A 22460-nucleotide genomic window follows, 5' to 3' on the forward strand; every position below is an offset into this window, starting at 1 on the left:
ATGCTGATTTAAATTTGTTATTTTGTTGAAAAACATTAGTAAAAGAAGCATTGTCTTTGTAAAAAAAGCAGTGAAAGTGATATAACTAATGGGAACAGTTAGTGAGATGTATGAGTATTTTTGGGAGAAAGGTGGGCTAGAGTGAAAGTGATGGAGAAGGCAGAGGTACAGTGTAGACTTAAAAGCGCAATGCTAGAGTGCAGCAGAGGTTTGTGATAATAGGACGATGAGTGTGGTAAGGAAAACGGAATGACAGGTGGAGTGGTAAACAAAAAACACTGTCAGGGGAGAAAGAATTAAGCTATTAAGTTTTACATCCAAAAAATGATGAACATAAGGTAGAATACGGTACTGTATATGATAAAAAAAAAAAAAGGAAATAACATCAGTGGTATACAATACCAACAAGTTGAAGAATTAAACACATTCAGCAGCTGGGTATCTTTAATATGCAGACATTTCATCAATACTATACAGGGACAACAACAGATGACTGAAGAGGTAGAAGCTTAGCAGTAGGTATTTAGTGCCATAGTCTTGATGAATCAAGACTATGGTACTGAGCATCTGCTCTAGAAAATGCAAAAGAAAATCAAATAAGGGAATGGGTATGTATCCACAAATATACTGAGAATAGAACAAGATTTTGGCAAGAGAAATATTGAGAACCCCTGGGAGCAAATGAGCTGTATAGAGTGAAAGTAATGAGATGTTAGTTGGTGAGGTGGAAATATTGAATTGAATATCGATAATGAAAAAGAAGTGGAGATTTCAAGCATGGGGCAAGGAAAAATAGGATCTGTTAGTTGTAGTGAAGAGCCAGAGGTGCGTGTGGAGGAAATGGGTCAGGTAGTGAGTAGGATGAAATGGGGCAAATTAACGGGCCATAGGCAGGAAAGAGAGTTAGGGAAAGATAAAGTAGGATTGCATAGGAACAATTTTTTGTATGGATAATGTTTGCATTAAAGCATACAGCGGACCCTTGGTTTTCGTGATTAATCCGTTCTAGAGAGTGCTGAAAATCAAAATTCGTGAAAACCAAAACCATTTTCCCCATAAGAAATAATATAAATCCAATTAATCCATTCCAGACACCCAAAAGTATTAACAAAAGAATTTTTTTTAGCAATTAAATATAGATTTACATTCAGACAAAATGACAAATCAATATAAAACACTAATAGAATGTATAAATGAACATGTGACATCACGCTTACCTTTATTGAAGACTCTTGGTGTATGGAAGACATGGAGGAGGGGAGAGGGAGGCAAGTATATTGTTGGAGACAGGACAATATGCTTCAATATCACACTAATATCAACTCTGTGACTTATTTATCTATCACAATTCATCTAATATGACATAAACAATATTAATAACATAGAAACCTGATATATACGCTAGAAAGAATAAAATGTCATTACCTATGTGAGCATTGGTGGTGGTGTTGGGTTATCAGGGCCACTAGCAGTGGTGGTGGCAGCAGCGGTGTTATCAGTGGCCCTATATATGTACCTCCAATAAAATTGGAGGAGTTAAGTTTCGTGTTATTCTTTTTCTATCTTTTAATGTTAGTTTAGGGGATTTTTATGGAGAATTATTCTCCAGTTATATCGTAATAAGGTTATAAGGAGATCGATAAAACTTTATATTAAAGATACATTTTACAAAGTAGATATTGTTATAGACTTAGGGTATTTAATTGTACCGTTTTCTTAATTATATATAAACACAGACTATACACATCTTATAAATTTAAGAAGACCTTCATTCTTAGCTGAATGGGCCTCTAATATACAGTTGAACAAAAATGTTACATCCTTTCTATTTTCTAAGGAGATTAGGCTGTTGACTTAGAAAACTTGAAGTCTCTACACATGACAACTTCTATATAATGAAAATTCCATAATATCTCGCAATTTCTGGTGACTTTAAAGAATAAAGCTCTAGACTAAATGCTTCTCCGTTTAGGTTAAAAGGAATAAGCCGTGAAGACCTTCTCTATACCTAAAGAGATGCTATACTGCCTGCTCTACTCCATTCACCTCAGGCGAGTAGAAACCAGAGGTGAGGTCATAAATGGTTGTTATCACTGGTAAATGATGCATCAGATAAAAAAAAACATAAATATACATAAACATGTACATGTTTGTAGAGGGGCCACAGATATATCAGATCACTTTTTAGTTGTAGCTACACAGAGTAAAAGGTAGATGGGATACAAGGAGAATAGAAGCATCAGGGAAGAGAGAGGTGAAGGTTTATAAACTAAAAGAGGAGGCAGTTAGGGTAAGATATAAACAGCTATTGGAGGATAGATGGGCTAATGAGAGCATAGGCAATGGGGTCGAAGAGGTATGGGGTAAGTTTAAAAATGTAGTGTTGGAGTGTTCAGCAGAAGTTTGTGGTTACAGGAAGGTGGGTGCGGGAGGGAAGAGGAGCGATTGGTGGAATGATGATGTAAAGAGAGTAGTAAGGGAGAAAAAGTTAGCATATGAGAAGTTTTTACAAAGTAGAAGTGATGCAAGGAGGGAAGAGTATATGGAGAAAAAGAGAGAGGTTAAGAGAGTGGTGAAGCAATGTAAAAAGAGAGCAAATGAGAGAGTGGGTGAGATGTTATCAACAAATTTTGTTGAAAATAAGAAAAAGTTTTGGAGTGAGATTAACAAGTTAAGGAAGCCTAGAGAACAAATGGATTTGTCAGTTAAAAATAGGAGAGGAGAGTTAGTAAATGGAGAGTTAGAGGTATTGGGAAGATGGAGGGAATATTTTGAGGAATTGTTAAATGTTGATGAAGATAGGGAAGCTGTGATTTTGTGTATAGGGCAAGGAGGAATAACATCTTGTAGGAGTGAGGAAGAGCCAGTTGTGAGTGTGGGGGAAGTTCGTGAGGCAGTAGGTAAAATGAAAGGGGGTAAGGCAGCCGGGATTGATGGGATAAAGATAGAAATGTTAAAAGCAGGTGGGGATATAGTTTTGGAGTGGTTGGTGCAATTATTTAATAAATGTATGGAAGAGGGTAAGGTACCTAGGGATTGGCAGAGAGCATGCATAGTTTCTTTGTATAAAGGCAAAGGGGACAAAAGAGAGTGCAAAAATTATAGGGGGATAAGTTTGTTGAGTGTACCTGGTAAAGTGTATGGTAGAGTTATTATTGAAAGAATTAAGAGTAAGATGGAGAATAGGATAGCAGATGAACAAGGAGGCTTTAGGAAAGGTAGGGGGTGTGTGGACCAGGTGTTTACAGTGAAACACATAAGTGAACAGTATTTAGATAAGGCTAAAGAGGTCTTTGTGGCATTTATGGATTTGGAAAAGGAGTATGACAGGGTGGATAGGGGGGCAATGTGGCAGATGTTGCAGGTGTATGGTGTAGGAGGTAGGTTACTGAAAGCAGTGAAGAGTTTTTACAAGGATAGTGAGGCTCAAGTTAGAGTATGTAGGAAAGAGGGAAATTATTTTCCAGTAAAAGTAGGCCTTAGACAAGGATGTGTGATGTCACTGTGGTTGTTTAATATATTTATAGATGGGGTTGTAAGAGAAGTAAATGCGAGGGTCTTGGCAAGAGGCGTGGAGTTAAAAGATAAAGAATCATACATAAAGTGGGAGTTGTCACAGTTGCTCTTTGCTGATGACACTGTGCTCTTTGGAGATTCTGAAGAGAAGTTGCAGAGATTGGTGGATGAATTTGGTAGGGTATGCAAGAGAAGAAAATTAAAAGTGAATACAGGAAAGAGTAAGGTTATGAGGATAACAAAAAGATTAGGTGATGAAAGATTGGATATCAGATTGGAGGGAGAGAGTATGGAGGCGGTGAATGTATTCAGATATTTGGGAGTGGACATGTCAGTGGATGGGTCTATGAAAGATGAGGTGAATCATAGAATTGATGAGGGGAAAAGGGTGAGTGGTGCACTTAGGAGTCTGTGGAGACAAAGAACTTTGTCCTTGGAAGCAAAGAGGGGAATGTATGAGAGTATAGTGTTACCAACGCTCTTATATGGGTGTGAAGCATGGGTGATGAATGTTGCAGTGAGGAGAAGGCTGGAGGCAGTGGAGATGTCATGTCTGAGGGCAATGTGTGGTGTGAATAAAATGCAGAGAATTCGTAGTTTGGAAGTTAGGAGGAGGTGCGGGATTACCAAAACTGTTGTCCAGAGGGCTGAGGAAGGGTTGTTGAGGTGGTTCGGACATGTGGAGAGAATGGAGCAAAACAGAATAACTTCAAGAGTGTATCAGTCTGTAGTGGAAGGAAGGCGGGGTAGGGGTCAGCCTAGGAAAGGTTGGAGGGAGGGGGTAAAGGAGGTTTTGTGTGCGAGGGGCTTGGACTTCCAGCAGGCATGCATGAGCGTGTTTGATAGGAGTGAATGGAGACAAATGGTTTTTAATACTTGACGTGCTGTTGGAGTGTGAGCAAAGTAACATTTATGAAGGGGTTCAGGGAAACCGGCAGGCCGGACTTGAGTCCTGGAGATGGGAAGTACAGTGCCTGCACTCTGAAGGAGGGGTGTTAATGTTGCAGTTTAAAAACTGTAGTGTAAAGCACCCTTCTGGCAAGACAGTGATGGAGTGAATGATTGTGAAAGTTTTTCTTTTTTGGGCCACCCTGCCTTGGTGGGAATCGGCCAGTGTGATAATAAAAAAAATAAAAAAAAATAATTAAGCTGATTATCGTTGTTTTAGCTAATAACAATGATAATCGCAATGTAATATTAGATGAACAAAATTGCAAGATATATTTAGAGAAATCGCATGTCAGCATAACACTTAACTTACTTGCTATGCTGTTAATGCTACACTTTATCGCTGGCTGGCACTATAGCCTTTATTAGTATCGTACATATTGTAGAATCACTGAAGAAGGCACATTCTCCCCTTTCTCTTCCTCCTCCACTTTGATACTTTGCTACTGGGATACGTTCTGTACGATCGCCGAAATCCAAGGGAAATCACAAAAGCCAAGGCTATGTTTTGACAAAAAATGGTGCAGATAACCAAAAATGCACGAAAACCAAGGGTCCACTGCATAAGTAAAACTTAGATAAGAGTAAGGAGCTGTTTCTGCATTTTTGGGTTAAGAAAAAGCATTTGATAAGGATTTATGTGGAGAGTAAGATTCAGGTTAGGATATGTATGATAGGAGAGAATTACTTTCTTGTAAAATGAGGCCTGGGACAAGGATATGTGATGTTTCTAGTTCTCTCTAATTCATTTATACGGTGGAACCTTGGTTTTCGTATACCCTGGTTATCGTTGGATTCACTTTTTCATGACTTTTTCGTCGAAATATTGTTCCAGTTTTTGTACATTCGCTCTCTTTTCGTAGAGTTGATAATAGTCCACTGTACCAAACGCATTCACCTGCCCGTGCCCACACAAAGCATTCCGCGCATTCTGACTCGGTCTGGCTTTGTTTCTTGTTGTGTGAGCATTACCCCACGCGTTCATCCGAAACATTTCATAATAATCCGTTGTTTTTTGTGCTTGTTTATTTAGTGCAACTGCTAAATAAGCCACCATGGGGCCAAAAAAAGTTTCAAGTGCCACCCCTTTGATAAAGAAGGCTAGAAACACGATACAGTTCAAGAAAACACTCATAGCAAAGTATGAAAGTGGCATACACGTAGCTGATCTCGTCAGTAAAAGACAAAGAAGGGAAGTAACCCAGAATAGGGCCTTGATACCTGAAGTCCTTATGGAGGGGGATTCCCCTTCCAAACACTAACCTCTCCTCCTCCCTCTCCTCCCCCCCTTGCTGTCTTCCATACACCAACAAGAGTCTTAATTAAGGTAAAAGTGATGTTAAATGTTCATTTATCCATTTCATTGGTCATTTATATTTATTTCTCATTGTTTTCTGTATGTAAAACTATAGTTATTCTTTATAAAATGTATTTTTTGTTAATATTTTTGGGTGTCTGGAACAGATTAATTGTACTTATATTATTTCTAATGGGAAATATTGCTTCAGTTTTCGTCAGACTTTCTGGAACGAATTAATCATGAAAACCGAGGATCCTTTGTATATGGTTGTAAAAGAAATGAATGCTAGAGTTGGGAAGAAATACAGGCTTAAAAATATGAGATTATCACAGTTGCTCTTGCTGATGAAACTGTGCTTTTGGGAAATTAGGAAGTTGCAAAAGATGGTGAAGGAGTTTGAGAATATGTATAAAAGAAATACAGGCTGAAAGTGAACATAGAAAAAAAGAGCAAAGGGTTGAGAGCTCATCATTCTTACAACAGCTGATTATACCTGCCACTAACCATCCCCTTCTTTAATTACTTCACTTTCACTCATCCACTCACACCTTTCTTGTACTCCATCTTCCTCTTACTCTGTAACTGTCACTAAAAAAATATGTATTTGCTCTTCTAAAAACATGCATGTCCAAAAGTCTACTCGTCAGTATTTTATCAGTCGATATATTCTAATAAACTTTTGTTATTGTACTTCATACATCATATTCTGGGCTAGTGAGAGTATAGGGACTGAGGTAGAAGATGTATGGGGTAAATTTAAGAATATAGTGTTAGTGTTCAGTAGAAGTTTGTGGTTACAGGGAAGTGGATACGGGAGGGAAGAAGAGCGATTGGTGGAACGATGATGCAAAGAGAGTAGTAAGGGAGAAAAAGTTAGCATATGAGAGTTTTTTACAAGGTAGAAGTGATGCAAGTAGGGAGGAGTATATGGAGAGAAAAAGAGAGGTTAAGAGAGTGGTGAAGCAATGTAAAAAGAGAGCAAATGAGAGAGTGGGTGAGATGTTATCAACAAATTTTGTTGAAAATAAGAAAAAGATTTGGAGTAAGATTAATAAGTTGAGAAAACCTAAGGAAAGAATGGATTTATTAGTAACGGGAAAGGAGAGTTATTAAATGGAGAGTTAGAGGTATTGGGATAATGGAGGAAATATTTTGAGGAATTGGTAAATGTTGATGAAGATAGGGAAGCAGTGATTTCATGTATAGGGCAAGGAGGAATAACATCTTATAGGAGTGAGGAAGAGGCATTTGTAAGTGTGGGGGAAATGCATGGGGCAGTGAGTAGAATGAAAGGGGTAAAGCAGCTGGGATTGATGGGATAAAGATAGAAATGTTAAAAGCAGGTGGGGATATAATTTTGGAGTGGTTAGTGTTTTTATTTAATAAATGTATGGATGAGGGTAAGGTACCTAGGGATTGGCAGAGAGCATGCATAGTTCCTTTGTATAAAGGCAAAGGGGACAAGAGTGTAAAAATTATAGAAGAATGTCTGTTGAGTATACCTGGTAAAGTGTATGGTAGTTATTATTGAAAGAATTAAGAGTAAGACGGAGAGCAGGTTAGAAGATAAACAAGGAGGCTTTAGGAAGGGTAGGAGGATGTAGACTAAGTGTTTACAGTGCAACATATAGGTGAACAGTATTTAGATAAGGGTAAAGAGGTATTTGTGGCATTTATGGATTTGGAAAAGACATATGATAGGGGGCAATGTGGCAGATTTTGCAAATGTATGGAATAAGAGGTAGGTTATTGAAAGCAGTGAAAAGTTTTTACGAGGATAGTGAGACTCAGGTTAGAGTATGTAGACAAGAGGGAGATTACTTTCCAGTAAAAGTAGGCCTTAGACAGGGATGTGTGATGTCACCATGGTTGTTCAATATATTTATAGATGGAGTTGTAAGAGAAGTGAATGCTCAGTTGTTAGCAAGAGGTGTGGGGTTAAAAGATAAAAGAATTGAGCATAGTGGGAATTATCACAGTTGCTCTTTGCTGATGACACTGCTATTAGGAGATTCTGAAGAAAAGTTGCAGAGGTTGGTTGACAAGTTTGGTAGGGCATGTAAAAAAAGGAAATTAAAAGTGAATATTGGAAAGAGTAAGGTGATGAGAATAACAAAAAATTATGTAATGGATGATTGGATATCAGATTGGAGGGAGAGAGTATGGAGGTGAATATACTCAGATATTTGGGAGTGGACGTGTCAGCAGATAGGTCTATGAAGGATGAGGTGAATCATAGAATTGACAGGCAAAAAAAGATGAGTGGTGCACTGAGGAGTCTGTGGAGACAAAGAACTTGATCCATGAAAGCAAAGAGGGGAATGTAAGAGAGTATAGTTATACCAAGGCTCTTGTATGGGTGTGAGGCATGGTTTGTGAATGTTGCAACAAGGAGAAGGCTGGAGGCAGTGGAGATGCCATGTCTGAGGGCAATGTGTGGTGTGAATATAATGCAGAGAATCCATAGTTTGGAGATTAGCAGGAGGTGTGGGATTAGCACAACTATTATCCAGAGGGCTGAGGAGGGGTTATTGAAATGGTTTGGACATGTATAGAGTTTTTGGACATGTAGAGAGCTTTTCTTTTTCGGGCCACCCTACTGTGGTGGGAAACGGCCGATGTGTTAATAAAAAATTAGAACGTCATATTCTTGTGATATCTGTTCTCTTCATCTTAACGTAACTATAGCCTACTGTATCATTGTATTTTTTTTCTGTGCATAATTCAATAAATGGCTGCTAATAATATTTACCCCTGGCATCCCAAGCTTTCACTACATTGCCTTCTACAGCAGATAACTTTAGCACCAAGGTTTTCCACATCAATAATTTTGTCACTTAGCTTTTGCCAAAGTCCTTCTACACTGCTCTTACCTCTGTCCCTCACTTTGTGTGATTAAATGCACTTCTGGCCCTTGCTACATAAAAACCCAGTATAACATGTAAAACAGGATTTGTTCCCAGACTTTGGAAATTACACATTTCTTGAGCAATATTTACCTAAATACGAGCTTACAATACTACAGTGGACCCTCGTTTTTCGTAATTAATCCATTCCAGAAAGTGTGACTATTATCGAAATTGACGATTTGCAGAACCATTTTCCCCATAAGAAATAATGTAAATACAATTAATCCGTTCCAGACACCCAGAAGTATTAAATAAATTTTTTTTTGCATGAAATATAGATGCACATTATTACAACCCAGGAGTCCCAAAGGCCTGTTATCCTGGGTGTAAAGGGAGCAAAATAAACACAGCAGAAAAATTTTCGACTTATATTATCCTTCACCAGTTTAGAACAGAAGTATGTACACTATATACACTATGTACAGCAATAGGTATTAGTGCACTCCACAGTAAGCAAGGCAGAATAGAAGCCACTAGAGAGCAGACCGTGCTTCAACCAGCTCTAGAATGGGAATGACAAGGGTAGATGGGTGAGTGGTACCCATATCACCTCAGCTATTGCCAAAACCATCTTCTCATTGGGTGGAACCTGGGTATTGATTGAACGACGGGGCCCCATCGTCAACCCTTAGTCCCTGGTTCGCTGGTTGAGGGAGATAGCCTGAAAATGAGGGTGTGTACATGCACTGAATAAAGGTTACGTACTCTTTGCATGCCACATACATACACAAAACAATGAGACATGATGAATGCAACATTAACAGCATAACACTTACCTTTATTAGTGATTCTTTTTAGTGTATGGAAGACTGGAGGGGGGGGGGAGAGATTGGATTATTTACTGTTTGAAGGGGACTCCCCTTCCATAAAGACTTCAGGTACCAAGTGCTTTTCTTGGGTTACTTCCCTTCTTTGTTTTTTAATGCCACTAGGACCAGCTTGAGAGTCACTGTACACCTTTGGCACTAAATACTTGTCCAGAGAGCTCTGTTTCTGGCATCTCTTTAAACCTTTCCTAAAATGGGCCAAGACTTTGTCACTGTACATGTTGCCAACATGGCTTGCAACACTTTGTCAGGATGATGTTTCTCCATAAATCTTTCCAGCCTACTCCACATTTTAAAAATCTCCTTAATTTTTGAAGAAGGTAACTTCTTCCATCTCTCTTCCTCCTCCTCTGAAGCAATATTCTGAGCTGCAGCCTGTTGCTGTTCCAGCTGAAGCTCTTGCAGCTCGTCAGTGGTTAGCTCTTCGTTGTGGTCCTCCACCAACTCTTCCACATCCTCCAAACTCACATCCAACCCCATGGAACTCCCCAGTGCCACAATAGATTCCACAACTGCCATAGGTTCATCAGGGTCTGCACCAAACCCACCAAAATCCCTCTTGTGGACACAATCTGGCCACAGTTTTCTCCAAGCAGAGTTCAAAATCCTGGTAGTCACTCCCTCCCAAGCCATACCTATAAGGCTTATGCAATGGAGGATACTGAAGTGATCTTTCCAAAACTCTCTTAAGGCCAAGTGAGTGTCTGAGGTCACATTAAAGCACCTTTGAAATATTGCTTTGGTGTAGAGTTTTTTAAAGTTTGAAATGATCTGCTGGTCCATGGGCTGGAGGAGAGAAGTGGTATTAGGGGGTAAGAACTTCACTGTGATGAACCCAAACTCCTCCAGAATTAGGTCATCCAAGTTTGGAGGATGAGCAGGTGAATTGTCCATTAGCAGGAGGCACTTGAGATCCAATTTATTTTCCAGGAGGTAATTCTTTACACTGGGTCGAAACACTTCATTGAACCACTCAAGGAAAATTTCCCTCGTGACCCATGCCTTATTATTTGCTTTCCAAAACACACAATTTACTCTTCGTGACATGGTTTTTCTTGAACCCTCTGGGATTTTCAGAATGGTACATTAGTAACGGCTTCACTTCGAAATCCCCACTAGCATTACTACAAAACATGAGAGTCAGCCTGTCTTTCATAGGCTTGTGTCCTGGCAGTGCCTTTTCCTCCTGAGTAATGTAGGTCCTCTTTGGCATTTTCTTCCAAAAGAGGCGTGTTTCATCACAATTGAACACTTGTTGGGGTTTTAACCCTTAAACTGTCCAAACGTAGATCTACGTTCACATGCATAGCACTCCAACCTTGATTTTCCCCATTTGAAAGCGTGTAAAAAAAAATGTAGATCTACGTTCAGAGCCACCCACACGTGGACATAGATCTATGTTTGGACAGTTTAAGGGTTAATTGTTCAGTCTGTATGTACTCCTTGAATTCACTTACGAATTTTGTAGCTGCATTTTTGTCAGAACTGGCAGCCTCACCATGCCTTATCACACTGTGTGTGCCACTACGGTTCTTACATCTCTCAAACCAGCCTCTGCTGGCCTTAAATTCACAAATATCAGTACTCGTTGCAGGCAATTTCCTTACGAGATTGTCATGCCACTGCCTAGCCTTTTCACAAATAAGTGACTACAGTAGACTATCTCCTGCTAATTGCTTCTCATTGATCCACACCTACAATAACTTCTCAACATCTTTGAGTACTAGCGATCTCATTTTTGTCAGCATATTTACCCCCTTTGCAACAACAGCTTCCTTGGTTTCCTTTTTCTTGGCCACAATGGAAGCTATGGTTGTATGGGGTTTCTTATACATCCTGGTCAGTTCTGCCACACGTGTGCCACTTTCATATTGTTCAATGATGTTTTTCTTGAATTCAATCGTATTTCTCACCTTCTTTACCAAAGGCATGGCACTAGGAGCTTTCTTTGGAGCCATGGTAGCTTATTTAGCAGTTGCAAGCAATAAAATGAATGGAATATTATGAAATATTTCGTATGAACACGTGAGGGGATGGTCACTGGTAAACAATGGCACACTGGCTGGGAATGGAGTATGAGGCGGCTCGGGGCTGTGAGTATGCTTCTGAGACGAACGACTATTTGCGAGTCAAACGACGATTCGCGAGTCAGTGTTTTGACGAAAAAAGTCACAATTTCCAAAAATTACGACTTTCGAGCCTTATGAAAAACGAGGGTCCACTGTGCCATAATGTCATATACAAAAATTAAATGAATTTGTGAACAAATTATTAAAAATTAAAATATAAAATTTAATCATAAACCCTATACAATACAAATATCTAAGAAAAAATACTACATTTATTTTTACCAAGAAAAATTATGAGCATACTAGTTGGGCACCAAACTACCAACTTACAGTGTTCCCAATTGCGAGGTTTCACACATGACATTGACATTTTGGAACCAGTTAATTCCTTAAAAGTGATTCACACTTCTGATGGTGGGGACTACTAATGACAATGGAGGTGTGGAAGAGTATTCGGCAGAAGGTGGCACCTTAGCTAATGACTGGAAGTAAACATTCTCCTGATACTTTGTTTGAGCTCTGTGTGTTCATTATTTTTTGATGATTTATTTTGTAAAACAGTCATACCTTTTCACTGGAAAGAGCTAGAGTAGTGACAGTGATACCAAAGTACCACAGAGAGAAAACTGTCACCTATGAGATGAACTCATGCCTCTGGGGATAAGTTTGTTGAGTATACCTTGTTGAGTATATTACTGAAAGAATTAAAAGTAAGACGGAGAATAGGATAGCAGATGAACAAGGAGGCTTTAGGAAAGGTAGGGGGTGTGTGGACCAGGTGTTTACAGTGAAACACAAAAGTGAACAGTATTTAGATAAGGCTAAAGAGGTCTTTGTGGCATTTATGGATTTGGAAAAGGCGTGTGACAGGGTGGATAGGGGGGCAATGTGGCAGATGTTGCAGGTGTATGGTGTAGGAGGTAGGTTACTGAAAGCAGTGAAGAGTTTTTACGAGGATAGTGAGGCTGAAGTTAGAGTGTGTAGGAAAGAGGGAAATTATTTCCCAGTAAAAGTAGGCCTTAGACAAGGATGTGTGATGTCATGAGACTAACCTGATTCCTGCTGCTCATTCAGATTCTTCCACCTCTTTTTAGTTTTATTTCAGTGTTGAGGAATTAGCAAGCATAAAAATATAAAAATGATTTAGAAAAGATTTGCATTGATATCAGTAACATTAAATGTATATGCAGTTCTAATTCTACCGTATTTTTTTTTTTATAATCGAAAGGTCACACCATAAATATTTCATTGAAAATTTAGTTGGATTGATTTGAATGGTTTAAGTATTTAGGTGGTGCCAGTATACAGATGGCTGGATTGGCAGTTTCATTGTCTATACACTGTATCTTGATTATTTCAGGTAATTATATAAATGAATATGGCTACCCAGTAACAGTGTCTCAAGAAGAAAAGGAAAAATTGCTTCAGAAGTGGAATCTTCCGCCTTCGATTACTGTGTGTAGCTCTCTTATAGATGAAGGCTGGGACTTGTTCACTCACTTTGATAAGGTTAGCTATCTTTACTTGCAAAATAAATATTTTAAAATTAAATACAAAATATTATTTTAAAATTTTAATTAAATACATGCTCACAGAAAACATCTGTATAGTTTTCATTTTATTAAACATAGAATGCACATTTATACATTGTATTGCCAAGACTGCACTACTTTATAAAAAAAAAAATCTTAATTCTTTGCTTGGATGAATGTTCTTATCGTATGGATCCCTTTATGCAAACCATGGATTGCATCATTGAAATGCATACTATGATTGTTGTACAACTTGTATCTCATACTATAATCACTTAATTCTAGGAGGTGCAGCCACTTATTAGTCAAGAGTTCCAAGGCCTTCGTCTGTCTGAATATCCTCATGTCACGGATGATTTAGAGAATGACATTGGACCTAAGAAACATATTCTTATGGAGGAGGATGAAGGTATAGATAATTTATTTTATTTACAGTATACAGCAGGGCCCCACTTTACGGCGTTTCACTTTACGGCGTTCTGCTAATACGGTCATTTCAAATTATGACCAAAACTCGCTATACGGCTCCCCCACCTGACTTTCTAATATGGTCACCGCACCCCACCCTGTTTGTTTACATTCTTCGTGAGCTCAGTAAGCACTAAGTCTCTCCATTTTGTCTGGAAACTCCAAAATTTCAAATGTTTTTAAAAGTTATTTCATATTTTATATATACTCTGATAATTATACTTATGTATACCTGTACTTAAATAAACTTACATACTGTGCTGGCATGCAGGTACACATTAAGTGTGTCTTATGTCTCCAGACGTCATATTAGTAATGATAATAATAATCATCGAGTCTCATTTAAATGTCGTATATTACGTTAAATACACATTTTCATTAATCCATCTATGATATTTTTTCAAAATTATATAATAAACACGATACATAACATAAAAAGATGATAAATACACCCCACAATAGAATAAATAAACATAAATATGAGATGTGGTAGCCAGATAACTTGTACAAGTGATGCCAAGAATAACATTTTCTCTAATCTAACATAAGAGAAAATGTGTTACTGGGGGTAACTGTAGAAAATTATTCCTTTCGTATGTATGTAAGTAAGTTTATTCAGGTATACACAAATACAGTTACATAGATTATCATACATAACAACATATGTGTAGAGAACCTAGGATAACCCAAAAAAGTCAGAGTGACTTATTTCCATTGCCTTCACTCAGAGCATCATATCTTCTCAAAATGATGTTACACGAGAATGGGAGTGTTCTTCTTTATTTATTCTACCGTATCAATGTAGAGACAACCTGTACACAATGTAACTTGTACACAAACCAGACGTGTACACTTTGTTCACAAAACTTACCTTCGCCTGGTTTGTTTACATAACTCTGCGCCTGTACTCTCTCATGCACTCATTCTTTCTCTCTCTCATTTATTCGTTTTATCTCATTTACTTACTCCTGACCCTACATTAAGACTACAAATATTTTAAGGTGAAACAAAGCTGAAGGGGGTGGGAGAGTTTCAATGGAGAGGAATAAATGGGATTAGGTCAGGGGTTTCAAATAGAGTTAGAGCTAAAGAAGGAGTAGCAATAATGTTGAAGGATAAGCTATGGCAGGAAAAGAGGGACTACAAATGTATAAATTCAAGGATTATGTGGAGTAAAATAAAGATTGGATGTGAAAAGTGGGTTATAGTAAGCGTGTATGCACCTGGAGAAGAGAGAAGTGTAGAGGAGAGAGAGAGATTCTGGGAAATGTTGAGTGAATGCGTGGGGAGTTTTGAATCAAGTGTGAGAGTAATGGTGGTTGGGGATTTCAATGCTAAAGTGGGTAAAAATGTTATGGAGGGAGTAGTAGGTAAATTTGGGGTGCCAGGGGTAAATGTAAATGGGGAGCCTTTAATTGAGCTATGTGTAGAAAGAAATTTGGTAATAAGTAACACATATTTTATGAAAAAGAGGATAAATAAATATACAAGGTATGATGTAGCACGTAATGAAAGTAGTTTGTTAGATTATGTATGGGTGGATAAAAGGTTGATGGGTAGGCTCCAGGATGTACATGTTTATAGATGGGCAACTGATATATCGGATCATTATTTAGTTGTAGCTACAGTTAGAGTAAGAGGTAGAGGGGAAAAGAGGAAGGTGGCAACAACAAGTAAGAGGGAGGTGAAAGTGTATAAACTAAGGGAGGAGGAAGTTCGGGCGAGATATAAGCGACTATTGGCAGAAAGGTGGGCTAGTGCAAAGATGAGTAGTGGGGGGGTTGAAGAGGGTTGGAATAGTTTTAAAAATGCAGTATTGGAATGTGGGGCAGAAGTTTGTGGTTATAGGAGGGTGGGGGCAGGAGGAAAGAGGAGTGATTGGTGGAATGATGAAGTAAAGGGTGTGATAAAAGAGAAAAAGGTAGCTTACGAGAGGTTTTTACAAAGCAGAAGTGTTATAAGAAGAGCAGAGTATATGGAGAGTAAAAGAAAGGTGAAGAGAGAGTGCAAAAGGAGAGCAGATGAAAGAGTGGGAGAGGCACTGTCAAGATATTTTAATGAAAATAAGAAAAAATTTTGGAGTGAGTTAAACAAGTTAAGAAAGCCTAGGGAAAGTATGGATTTGTCAGTTAAAAACAGAGTAGGGGAGTTAGTAGATGGGGAGAGGGAGGTATTAGGTAGATGGCGAGAATATTTTGAGGAACTTTTAAATGTTAAGGAAGAAAGGGAGGCGGTAATTTCATGCACTGGCCAGGGAGGTATACCATCTTTTAGGAGTGAAGAAGAGCAGAATGTAAGTGTGGTTGAGGTACGTGAGGCATTACGTAGAATGAAAGGGGGTAAAGCAGCTGGAACTGATGGGATCATGACAGAAATGTTAAAAGCAGGGGGGGATATAGTGTTGGAGTGGTTGGTACTTTTGTTTAATAAATGTATGAAAGAGGGGAAGGTACCTAGGGATTGGCGGAGAGCATGTATAGTCCCTTTATATAAAGGGAAAGGGGACAAAAGAGATTGTAAAAATTATAGAGGAAGAAGTTTACTGAGTATACCAGGAAAAGTATACGGTAGGGTTATAATTGAAAGAATTAGAGGTAAGACAGAATGTAGAATTGCGGACGAGCAAGGAGGCTTCAGAGTGGGTAGGGGATGTGTAGATCAAGTGTTTACATTGAAGCATATATGTGAACAGTATTTAGATAAAGGTAGGGAAGTTTTTATTGCATTTATGGATTTAGAAAAGGCATATGATAGAGTGGATAGAGGAGCAATATGGCAGATGTTGCAAGTGTATGGAATAGGTGGTAAGTTACTAAATGCTGTAAAGAGCTTTTATGAGGATAGTGAGGCTCAGGTTAGGGTGTGTAGAAGAGAGGGAGAATACTTCCTGGTAAAAGTAGGTCTTAGACAGGGATGTGTAATGTCACCATGGTTGTTTAATATATTTATAGATGGGGTTGTAAAAGAAGTAAATGCTAGGGTGTTCGGGAGAGGGGTGGGATTAAATTATGGGGAATCAAATTCAGAATGGGAATTGACACAGTTACTTTTTGCTGATGATACTGTGCTTATGGGAGATTCTAAAGAAAAATTGCAAAGGTTAGTGGATGAGTTTGAGAATGTGTGTAAAGGTAGAAAGTTGAAAGTGAACATAGAAAAGAGTAAGGTGATGAGGGTATCAAATGATTTAGATAAAGAAAAATTGGATATCAAATTGGGGAGGAGGAGTATGGAAGAAGTGAATGTTTTCAGATACTTAGGAGTTGACGTGTCGGCGGATGGATTTATGAAGGATGAGGTTAATCATAGAATTGATGAGGGAAAAAAGGTGAGTGGTGCGTTGAGGTATATGTGGAGTCAAAAAACGTTATCTATGGAGGCAAAGAAGGGAATGTATGAAAGTATAGTAGTACCAACACTCTTATATGGATGTGAAGCTTGGGTGGTAAATGCAGCAGCGAGGAGACAGTTGGAGGCAGTGGAGATGTCCTGTCTAAGGGCAATGTGTGGTGTAAATATTATGCAGAAAATTCGGAGTGTGGAAATTAGGAGAAGGTGTGGAGTTAATAAAAGCATTAGTCAGAGGGCAGAAGAGGGGTTGTTGAGGTGGTTTGGTCATTTAGAGCGAATGGATCAAAGTAGAATGACATGGATAGCATATAAATCTATAGGGGAAGGAAAGAGGGGTAGGGGTCATCCTCGAAAGGGTTGGAAAGAGGGGGTAAAGGAGGTTTTGTGGGTGAGGGGCTTGGACTTCCAGCAAGCGTGCATGAGCCTGTTAGATAGGAGTGAATGGAGACGAATGATACTTGGGACCTGACGATCTGTTGGAGTGTGAGTAGGGTAATATTTAGTGAAGGGATTCAGGGAAACCGGTTATTTTCATATAGTCGGACTTGAGTCCTGGAAATGGGAAGTACAATGCCTGCACTTTAAAGGAGGGGTTTGGGATATTGGCAGTTTGGAGGGATATGTTGTGTATCTCTATACGTATATGCTTCTAAACTGTTGTATTCTGAGCACCTCTGCAAAAGCAGTGATAATGTGTGAGTGTGGTGAAAGTGTTGAATGATGATGAAAGTATTTTCTTTTTGGGGATTTTCTTTCTTTTTTTTGGGTCACCCTGCCTCGGTGGGAGACGACCGACTTGTTGAAAAAAAAAAAAAAAGTAATGAGTGAACTGTATATACATTTTATCGCTCTGGGATGCTTAAATGTAATAGAATATTATGTGTAGGTGGGTTGGCCTGGTATGGTAGCCCGGCTGACTACCTTACATACCACACTTGATTTTTTACAATAAATACTACTCATCTCACCCTATATTTTAAGGTAAGTAATGAGTGAACTGTATATACATTTTATCGCTCTGGGATGCTTAAATATCATAGAATTGTATGTGTGGGTGGGGTGGCCTGGTATGGTAGCCTGGCTGACTACCATACATACCACACTTGATTTCTTACAATAAATACTACTTGTCTCACCCTAGATTAAGACTATAAATATTTTAAGGTAAGTAATGAGTGCACTATGTGTGTATTGTAGTTTTTTATTGTTTTTTGATGCCTGGTTCTATTGTTAACTTAATATATGTTAGTGTAAACTTGTTATCTAGTGTTTGTATGCATTTGTAAGTGGAAAAAAAGGGTGTTCCACTTTACGGCGGTTTCCTGGCGGTAGCCTGGAACCTAACCAGCCGTATAATTGGGGCCCTACTGTATATATTTATTAATACAAACTACCTATGTAAGAGCTTACCTAAGTGCTATTAGCCATAGTTTTGCTTAGCATGTTATACATTATACATTGCTATATATTCTGAATACTATAATATTTTAAATAACCCAGCATCTTGCTCAACTTAGTGAGTCTAAAATAGGTTGATCTTTAAGAGATGTAGCAGAAAATTTATACAGCCTCTCCTCACTTAGAGACGTACTCGTTTACCGACACTTCGTACTTATAACGGGCTCTCTGACCAGTATGCATACCTAAATAACGTACAGTCGACCCTCGACTAACGGTGGCATTAAGTAACGGCAATTTTTGTCTAACGGCGCTTTTTGCCATAGAAAAAATGCCTTAACCAACGGCGAAAAACTTAACCAACGATGTTCGTCTGGAACATGTCCCCAGTCACTCCAAGACTCAGTGTGCCATTGTTTACAAGCTGTTGCTGTCGGTTTCCACGTGTGCCTCCCATACATTTTGGATTATTCCACTGTTTCTAGTGCTTGTAACTGCTAAATAAGCCACCATGGGCCCCAAGAAAGCTTCTAGAGCCAGCCCTTTGGTAAAGGATGTGGGAAACATGATAGAATTCAAGAAAAAATTTGTAGAAAAATACGAAAGTGGTGGTGGTAGAGGGTGGTACTGGTTGTGATGGTGGTAGAGGGTAGTCCAGTGATTCTCAAGCTGGTCCTAGTGGCATTAAAAAAAACCAAGAAAGAAGGTAACCCCACCAAAGGATTTGGTACCTGAAGTCTTTGTGGAAGGGGATTCTCCTTCCAAGCAATAGACAATCCTGAATTTCCCCTGCTGCTGGCACATCACTCATCAACAACTCCACAATAAAGGTAAGTGGTATTTAATTATTGTTTATTTTGCATGTCCCATTCCTTTCCATATAAAGAAATATATATTTCCTGTAAAATTTTTTTTTTCAGACTTTGGGGTGTCAGGAACGGATTAATTCTATTTCCATTATTTCTTCTGGGGAAAATTAACTCGACCAACGGCAATTTCGACCATCGGCAAGCCCTCTGGAACGATTAATGCCATTGGTTGAGGGTCCACTGTATATTAAAGCTTATTTCCTCTATTCAGGTTATTGCAATATACTGTACACTACTGTATAAACATTTAAAAATATACCAGAAATGTTATAAATAGTGCAAAAGTGACATTAAAACAATATCAAAGATGGTCGACACAAACCCACTACCATTGTAGTACAGTGGACCCCCGGTTAACGAACTTTTTTCATTCCAGTAGTATGTTCAGGTGCCAGTACTGACCGAATTTTTTCCCATAAGGAATATTGTGAAGTAGATTAGTCCATTTCAGACCCCCAAACATACACCTACAAACGCACTTACATAAATACACTTACATAATTGGTCGCATTTGGAGGTGATCGTTAAGCGGGGGTCCACTGTATACTCCTTACTTCGCGATGAATTCGTTTACCAACGTAACTCTGTCGTTAAGTGAGAAGAGGCTGTATTGGAATTAGTGACTTGACTGGAAGAAAAGAGTTTGCTGTAGTATGCATTGTGACATTAAGTAACTTTTAAAACTTAAAAATCACTCGGATTTCTGTGATCATAATAATTATAATTTGTTTACTTTTACTCAGCAATTATATTTTTGTTACATGTATTTTTAATGAATGCAGTAATATGTTATGCTGTCTTGAAATACCTTCCATGTGATTTAAATCCATTCTTTATCTTTTATCTTCATAATTATATAAATACAGTGGACCCACGGTTATCAGCTGTAGTCCGTTCCAGAAGGTTGGCCTAAATCTGAAAAGGCCGAAAACCGTAGTAATATTTCCCATAAGAATTAATGTAAATACAATTAATCCTTTCCAGACACTCAAAAATATTAACAAAAATACATTTTTTAAAGATTAACTATAGTTTTACATACATAAAACATTGAGAAATAATTATAAAGCACAAATTTTAATGATAAATGAACATTACATACCTTTATTGAAGACTCTTGTTGGCATATTGAAGAAGGCGAGGTGGGGAGAGGGAGTTGGGAATCCTCCTCCATAAGGACTTCCAGTATCAAAACCCTCTCTAGAGTTCCCTCTCTTTATCATTTACTGCCACAGTACATTCATTACTTACCTTAAAATATTTATAGTCTTAATGTAGTATTTATTTGTAGGAAGTCAGTGTAGGCAGCGGTAGATGTAGGTACATGTATGTAGCCCCCCCCCCCAGGCTTCACTACATAGCCATGTTATTACACTACACAGCCATATTATTACCATGTTCACTGAGTTTAATCATTTCTAAAAACGACCTTTAGATGCCATCATAGAGGGAGAAGTAATGAATAATTCATGCCGAAAATTGTAAACAAACACCTATGAAGGGTGGTGACTGGGCCAGATGCCAGATTCACAGTTTTCTCTAATGCTGAATCAGAGAAAATGTAATGTTTACTCTCCACCTGACTCACCACTCGATAGCACATAAACATTGCAAGGTCATACGAAACATTTCGTAAGGAAGAAAGGCGGGGTAGGGGTCGGCCTAGGAAAGGTTGGAGGGAGGGGGTAAAGGAGGTTTTGTGTGCGAGGGGCTTGGACTTCCAGCAGGCATGCGTGAGCGTGTTTGATAGGAGTGAATGGAGACAAATGGTTTTTAATACTTGACGTGCTGTTGGAGTGTGAGCAAAGTAACATTCATGAAGGGGTTCAGGGAAACCGGCAGGCCGGAATTGAGTCCTGGAGATGGGAAGTACAGTGCCTGCACTCTGAAGGAGGGGTGTTAATGTTGCAGTTAAAAACTGTAGTGTAAAGTACCCTTCTGGCAAGACAGTGATGGAGTGAATGATGGTGAAAGTTTTTCTTTTTTTTGGGCCACCCTGCCTTGGTAGGAATCGGCCAGTGTGTTAATATAATATACAGTGGACCCCCGCTTAACGATCACCTCCAAATGCGACCAATTATGTAAGTGTATTTATGTAAGTGCGTTTGTACGTGTATGTTTGGGGGTCTGAAATGGACTAATCTACTTCACAATATTCCTTATGGGAAAAAATTCGGTCAGTACTGGCACCTGAACATACTACTGGAATGAAAAAAGTTCGTTAACCGGGGGTCCACTGTATATTGTTTTTTGCGCTTGTTTATTGTGTGACTGCTAAATAAGCCACCACAGGCCCAATGAAAGCTCCTAGTGCCAGCCCTTTGGTAAAGAAGGTGAGAAACACAATAGAATTCAAGAAAAAACTCATAGAAAAATATGAAAGTGGCGTATGTGTAGTGGATCTTGCCAGGATGTACGGAAAGCCCGCATCAACGATCAGTTTGATCGTGGTGAAGAAAAATGAAATCAAGGAAGCTGATGTTGCAAAAGGGGTAAATATGCTAATGAAACGGAGATCACAGTCTGTTAAAGATGTGGAGAAATTGTTGTTGTGGCTCAACCAAAAACAATTAGCAGGAGATAGTGTTCTGCAGTTGATAATTTGCGAAAAGGCAAGGCAGTTAAATGGGGATCTCGTAAAGAAAATGCCTGGAACGAGTGCTGCTGTTAGTGAATTAAAGGCCAACAAAAGCTGGTTCATAAAATTCAAGAAGCGTAGTGGCATACACAGTGTTGTAAGGCATGGCGATTAGGCTCCAAGTTCAGACAAAGATGCGGCTGAAGAATTCGTGTATGAATTCAAGGAGTATGTTGAGGGTGAAAAATTCATCCCTCAGTTGTGATGAAACAGGCCTCTTTTGGAAGAAAATGCCAAAGAGGGCCTACATCACGCAGGAGGAAAAGACACTGCCAGGACACAGGCTTATGAAAGACTTTCTTGTTCTGTTGTAATGCTAGTGGGGATTTCAAAGTGAAGCCTTTGCTGGTGTATCACTGAAAATCCCAGAATGTTCAAGAAAAACAGTGTCATTAAGACTAAATTATGTGTGATGTGGAAGGCTAGCAATAAGGCATGGCTCATGAGGCATATTTTCCTTGATGGGTTTAATGAAGTGTGTGGCCTGAGTGTGAAGAAATACCTCCTGAATAATCAGTTGCCACTCAGGTGCCTCCTGGTAATGGACACTGCTCCTGTTCATCCTCCAGACTTGGATGACCAATTGTTGGAGAAGTTTAGTTTCATCACAGTGAATTTTCCTCCTGCATGATGTA

The 22460-nt window shown here is 38.8% G+C and overlaps 1 protein-coding gene across 2 annotated transcripts in view; it reads left to right on the plus strand.

The window, feature by feature from the left end:
- LOC128685243 (ATP-dependent RNA helicase DHX30) overlaps positions 1 to 22460 on the plus strand; it is a 170800-nt gene that overhangs the window by 176 nt on the left and 148164 nt on the right. For both annotated transcript variants that reach the window (XM_070082922.1, XM_070082923.1), the window contains exons 2-3: positions 12930 to 13078; positions 13387 to 13510. In XM_070082922.1, coding sequence (XP_069939023.1) covers positions 12930 to 13078; positions 13387 to 13510 — 273 coding nt within the window. The remainder of the gene's footprint in view (positions 1 to 12929; positions 13079 to 13386; positions 13511 to 22460) is intronic.

Source organism: Cherax quadricarinatus, chromosome 8 (assembly GCF_038502225.1).
Source record: "Cherax quadricarinatus isolate ZL_2023a chromosome 8, ASM3850222v1, whole genome shotgun sequence".
NCBI lineage: Eukaryota > Metazoa > Arthropoda > Malacostraca > Decapoda > Parastacidae > Cherax > Cherax quadricarinatus.